Raw genomic sequence first — 6859 nt, 5'->3', positions numbered from 1 at the left:
AAAAAAAAAAAACTACTTCTTGTACTAGGATTTATTCCATATAAATTAATTCCCTGGCATTGATACCATTTCACCTGCCACTTTTTATTAATATAAGACTTAATTAAACAAGGTTAGTATTCAGGATGATTTTTTTAAAATCATCATTTATGATAATAATAATAATTTATAATTTTATTATTTAAGAATATTACTTTAAATTGTATTTGTACTTTTTACATAATAATATATAAAATATTACATTTTATATAATACATGTTACAAAATAATAATAAAATTACAATATTAATAATATTTAATATTACATTTTTCTAATATTATTATTATTATTATTTTGAAATAATTTTTACTAACACAATACATTTATTTTGTGAACTTAAACCTAGGTACCTTATAGTTGTGAAATTCATAAAAATTATAAATAGGATAAAAGTAGACGAAACAATTTCATCGAACACTTGAGCCACCAGACTCACCTTTTTGTCCCCTTGCTTTCTGCGTCGCAGGCCTGGTCTGTAGTCATCACCAAAGCGCAGGAAATAGTAGTAAGACACCAAACGCTCAATAGGGTCCCGGATAACATTTATGTAAATAGGCTTTTTCTTCACTCCAAATCTGATAATGAAATAGGAAAGGAACTGTAATTAGTAATGTATTAGTATAGTAGGACGAACACATATTTTGGGCATTTAGGCATAATTAAATAGTTGCTTTATGCACGTAGGTAAGGTATGGGAAGACAGACAGACAAAACTGGAAACTAACAATATGATTGTACAGTATTGTTTAAAATGAGCTGTGAGAGGCTTGCTGCAATTCCTTTTATAGCCACCAGGAGTCAGCAGCATCAAACTGCTTTTTGGGTTGTTGGGAATGTAAAACAACATCCTTTCAATGGATATGAATGAACGAGTGGCTAATGTAGGATTCTAGTTATGCAGAATGTTGGCAAATCACCTTTCAGTGATGTTGGCACTGAATGCAAAACCTGAAACCACTCTATACAGCATTACTCAGGCAAAACACATTGACCACAACAGATTGAACAGAGCAAAATGACAGGAGCACATAATACATACTTGGTGAAGTCCAGAAAGGAAACATGTCCATGGTAGAACGCAGGCTTCATCTCCTTCCATAACGTCACATTCTTTACAAACCGTACCTGAAACATGAATAAATAAATCAATAAATAATAATTAAAAAATAAATCACTTAAGCCTTTGCTCTGAAAAAACAATCAACCTTTTTAGAGTTTAATGATAGAAATTTGCCCATTTTAAGTCCCCTAAAACCTCAGGATAATATAAAGCCACCACACTATAACATCTGCTGTAGTGCACTATTAAGGAAATGCTTTGTGCCATTTAGAAGCTGTTTGGTTCATTTCAGTAAATGGAAACATTTGGATCCGTCCAGCATGATAATCTGTTGTTTGGATGGCTGTAAGTGGGAAGCACTAACAGTGAACATGCACAAGTGATACAAAACTGACCTGATCCTGAAGAGACATGACGGGATTGTTTTTGGTGGTATTGATGTGCAGCACATGGTAGTGGTTCTTGTTGCACAGGTCATAGGCGATGTTGGTGAAGGAGGTACTGGCTGTTTTGGGCACTCGGTTGTAGATGACCACCAAATCGTCTTCCTTGACCAGGGCCTCCTTCGCCCCCTCTTGAATGTGCCGTTGCTCAATCTCTCGTACCTCATGTCTGGCAATGGCTCGTTCTGCAATGGAGGAGGAGAAGATGAGGAGACATTAATGCAAAATTCATTTAAATAATTTCAAAAAAATACTGCAAAAAAAAAAAACTGCCATATACCAGATTCATAAAGAAATACTAAAAGTACTGTATGTTGAGGGAGCAAAATTGCAAAGAATACTGGATGAATAATTATCTCTTAAAGGAAAATGTCTTTTATTAGATTTCAACACTATACATTGCAGTTACATAATTTTGAGCATGTGGGCTCAGTGACCTGGCACTAAAAGGCTTTAAGATAATAATAATATTAATACAAATAATAATATTCATAATTTTAAAAATCCCAACAAGTGGGAACTCATACAATAACAATAATGTTCTAATTTAATTCATATATTTAATTATATTTCAAATATTTATTTTTGACAAAGTAAAAAAAACACCTTATTTGCCAGAATCTTTATTTTTTTAATTTATTAATATTTATTTTTAAAGTGCCACTATTATGCCATTTCGAATATCGCCTTTCATGCAGTCTGTAATGTAGCCTTGATCTGCAAAGTTGTAAAGCCAAAAGCACGATAAATAAAATTATTGGCCCTGTCCCAAATGGCACTCTAAACCTTCGCGGTCTTCCTCGGAGTCCGCACTTTCGTGATGTACCTGTAATGCCGCTTTGACTGTCGGTAGAAGTCTGCTGCGGAGCTCGCCCCAGTGCCTGCTCGGCAGAAGTGCGGATCGAGGGCGCATAACGGCCGCAAAGGGGGCGTTCGCCAGCACCCTTCTGAACGCTAAAATGACAAATGGGACACCCTACCATTGTAAGTCCGTAAGACCGCAAGTGCACATGAAGTGTTCCATTTGGGACAGGGCCATTGTCTCCCAAGAGAAAGAATCGACTCTGAACAGCCTAAACGAGTCGTTAGTAATTCGAATCCCACTTCCATGACGGCTACACGTCACAGGGTAACACATTTGCATAATGCCCAACTATGTTCTATGGCCCTGTCCCAAATGGCACACTTCATGTGAACTTGCGGTCTTGCGGACTCAATGGCCGCCGTGTGCGCGTGTCCGTTAAAGTCGGCATGAAACATAAGTTGCGATTGTCTTTTCTTCTCTACTGTGACGTATATCCGAGTGAAACACCATCTGAAATGAGAGGGCGGGACTTGATTTCGTCCTTCGGGAATTGATTGGATCGTTGGAAGTTGGCGTTGCTAACAAAATGGAGGCAGATCTGAATGCCAGTTTGCAGTTAGTGGTGGGGGATTTCTCTCCACTGGATTCACAGCCGACACCCAAGCATGAATAAATGTTTTATTTATTAAGGATGACGACGACGATCAATGGCACAAAACATGCGAATGCGAGAGCGAGAGAGAGAGAGAGAGAGAGAGAGAGAGAGCGAGAGAGAGACTGAGCGCGTCCTCCATCAAGTTAAGTCATATTCATGAAAAAAAAATTAGTTTGCGATGTCCTAAGAGTAATGTTGTTGTAATATCCTAATATCTTTAACGTAACGTACTCCCTCATGACTGGTGTCAGTGCTATAAAGTGAAGTATCAGCTTCAGCTTTTCCCCCCAAACATCACTGATGTCACTGCAGCTGTTGGCAGTTCCAGATAGCTCCGCCCTTGCGCCATAGCTCGTGACCAGAAAAGAGTAGAGGAGTCGTTTTGAGGGGGAGGGGAGGTTAACGTTTTTGATTAAAGATTACGAGGGCACATTAATTTAAAAAAAAAAATGAAGTGCACGGATAAATTATTTATAATAAACACTACAGTATTCCATCAAAAAATAAAAATGGTCAATTTTGATTTCATGCCGACTTTAAAGGTGCAGTGTGTAAATTTTAGCGGCATCTAACTGTCAGGTTGCGAATTGCAACCAATGGCTCAGTCCCCCGCTCACTTTAGAGAAGCTACGGTGGCCGATACAAGACTAAGATGTTGTAGTCCGAGACAGCAGAGAGTAGCCAGCATTAATGAGGTTTCTTTACAAAGGTAATTAAGGAATTGTATTTACTTAATTATTCAATAAAACGATATGTTATTGCGAACACTATTGTTACTTGTTCATCATTGTGTCAGTGTTTTATTCGCAAAAACAACATAGTGACGAAACGCGCTCTGTTTGTCCTTTAAGGGCTACTGTACAAACATGGTGGCGACTTCCATGTAAGGGGACCCCCGGTGTATGTAGATATAAATTGCTCATTCTAAGTTAATAAAAACATAACGGTTCATTGTGTAAGGTCTTTATACAACTCTGAAAACATAGTTATGTATATTATATTGCATTTCTGTCAATAGATCCTCCTAAATATTACACACTGCACCTTTAAGTCCACGAGACTGTAGGGTGTCCCATTCATCATTTAAGCTTTCAGAAGGGTGCTCGCCAGCGCCCCCTTTGCGGCCACTATGCGCCCTCGATACGCACTTCTGCCGAGCCCGCGCTGAAGCGAACTCCGCAGCAGACTTCTACCTGATAGTCGAAGACCGTGAGGGTTTAGGGTGCGGTTTGGGACAGGGCCTACGTTGGCCGGCCACGAACAACAAAAAACAAAACACTAAGCCAGGGGTAATTTAGAAATTAAAAAATATTACATTTGAGAAGAAAGAAGAGGAAAAGGGGGGTTTAGAGAGACTGAGAGCGAATTCCAAAGGGAAGTGACCATCCCTATGCCCTACTCCCTTCGAAGGGCAGAGCCCTTGAAGTGTGCTCTTTGAAGTGTGTAAGGAATTACTGTCTCATATAAGCGTTTGGAACTCCCTTGACGAAGGAAATGACAGACCAAATGTTACCTTGACAACGCTGCGCGTGCGTGCAGCATTCAGCACACCATTAGTTGTTGCAAATAAATATGTATTATTATTTTATTCAAATATTATCTAATTGTCTTATTTATTATTAAACTTTTTCAAACCAAACTTGCTTACACTACCGTCTTAAATCCTATTTCTATCACTGATGAAAAATATTTTGAATTACATTAAAATACAGACGAATGTAATTAGCCTATTTTCCTTACGTTTGTATGTGAAGTCGAAAATGAACCCCAACTTCTGTGAAGTGACCATTCGCATGTTCCCTTCGATAACAGACTTCTGGAAGTGTTCAGTAGTTGACTTTCATTTGGAACATCCCTACAAATGGCGTCGCCTTCCCGAAGTGCCCTTCGAGGGCGCAAAAAAGCCATTTGGAATTCGCCCTGAATCTTAGAACTGCTTCGAAGTTTGAGAATTGTTGGAAAATGAGGTGATATTAAATGAATATTTTGAGTAAACAAAAGGGTTGTTTGACCTTGCATGCATGTAAACCTATTGTAGGAGACTCCCACAACAATATTAGGAACCTTAAAATGGCATAATAGGGGCACTTTAATGTTATATATATATTTGAAAGTATTTATTTTTTCATTTTGCAGTTCTGTATGGAATTTTTTTAATTGTTTTGAAAGCAATGAACTTTAGAATTTAGAGAAATATGTCTACTCAATTCAGAAAAAATGTGCTACATACCATCTATTTTATTTATTTATGCATACTGTTGCCTTTTTTTAAATTGAATTTAGTAAATTCCTCTTCCTGTCATTTTAATCCAAATTCCAATTCAACATCCTGTGAAACTATGCATTACAATTCCTCATGAATGTTTGCAAGCAAACCAATTCTTGAAATTTAGAATTTTGGCCAAACATATTTTTTAAAATATATGTTATGTAAATGTTAATGAAAGGCTAAATTACAGTAATGCAAAATACTGACAATATTTAAAGTGAACTCATGAACAAAATTTACTCTGCAGTTCAAACAGAAAAGGACCTTTGGTCTCGTAATACTCGTAAGATCTTGAGATGAAACTTTGACCGTGTACATGATGTGGTGACAGTAGTGTGTAAATGTGAGCTGGTGTACGGGCAGCTGCTACTGTGAGGTGATGATGTCAAGCCAACCACAGCACATTCCCACTCAACTCTGACTGCTCTCAGGTCAAAGAACTCAGTCTCCAACCATCACATGCAGACAACTGTTATTGGCCATGACAACAACTGTTGTTATGCCACATTATGGTGTCCCACGACAACAGAGAAAACGTGTTACTATTGCAAAAAGCATTTTGACATTTTAAAGGAATAGTTCACTCAAGAAATGTAAATTTGCTAAAAATTCACTCCAAAATGTAGATGAGTTTGTTTCTTAAAGGGGTCATATGATGCGATTTCAATTTTTCCTTTCTCTTTGGAGTGTTACAAGCTCTTGGTGCATAAAGAAGATCTGTAAAGTTGCAAACACTAAAGTCTCAAAACCAAAGAGATATTCTTTATAAAAGTTAAGAGTTAACCCACGCCTACCTAAAACGGCTCGTTCTAACACGCCCACACATTTCTACCTCACTATGTGGGAAGATTTGCATAACACCGCCGGGGCATACAGGAGAAACAATAATGTACAGTATGTGGAAAATAATGTGTTTTTTGAACTTTAAACCGCATAAACACATTTCATTACACCAAATACACAAAATAATGTTCTTTTTAGCAGCATCATATGACCCCTTTAATGCAAAATTCATTTAAATAATTTCAAAAAAATACTGCAAAAAAAAAACTGCCATATACCAGATTCATAAAGGTTATTCAAAAATAATAATATTCATAATTTTAAAAATCCCAACAAGTGGGAACTCATACAATAACAATAATGTTCTAATTTAATTCATATATTTAATTATATTTCAAATATTTATTTTTGACAAAGTAAAAAAAACACCTTATTTGCCAGAATCTTTATTTTTTTTATTTATTAATATTTATTTTTAAAGTGCCACTATTATGCCATTTCGAATATTGCCTTTCATGCAGTCTGTAATGTAGCCTTGATCTGCAAAGTTGTAAAGCCAAAAGCACGATAAATAAAGTTATTGGCCCTGTCCCAAATGGCACCCTAAACCTTCGCGGTCTTCCTCTGAGTCCGCACTTTCGTGATGTACCTGTAATGCCGCTCGCGAGCACCCTTCTGAACGCTAAAATGACAAATGGGACACCCTACAGTCTCGTGGACTTAACGGACACGCGCACACGGCGGCCATTGTAAGTCCGTAAGACCGCAAGTGCACATGAAGTGTTCCATTTGGGACAGGGCCAT

General features: G+C 37.3%; 1 protein-coding gene across 1 annotated transcript in view; it reads right to left on the bottom strand.

Moving 5' to 3' along the window:
* The window catches only part of LOC107718112 (heparan sulfate 2-O-sulfotransferase 1-like), a 20938-nt gene that overhangs the window by 1771 nt on the left and 12308 nt on the right, over window positions 1-6859 (bottom strand). Inside the window, exons 2-4 of the mRNA XM_016525072.1 lie at window positions 1496-1728; window positions 1080-1165; window positions 477-615 (exon numbers count right to left, since the gene is read on the bottom strand). Of these exons, the coding sequence (XP_016380558.1) occupies window positions 477-615; window positions 1080-1165; window positions 1496-1728 (458 nt within the window). The remainder of the gene's footprint in view (window positions 1-476; window positions 616-1079; window positions 1166-1495; window positions 1729-6859) is intronic.

This window comes from Sinocyclocheilus rhinocerous, unplaced genomic scaffold, assembly GCF_001515625.1.
Source record: "Sinocyclocheilus rhinocerous isolate Xijiao unplaced genomic scaffold, SAMN03320098_v1.1 scaffold480, whole genome shotgun sequence".
Classification (NCBI taxonomy): Eukaryota; Metazoa; Chordata; class Actinopteri; order Cypriniformes; family Cyprinidae; genus Sinocyclocheilus; species Sinocyclocheilus rhinocerous.
The sequence above is the reverse complement of the archived record's forward strand: the minus strand, read 5'-3'. Positions and strand labels throughout refer to the sequence as shown.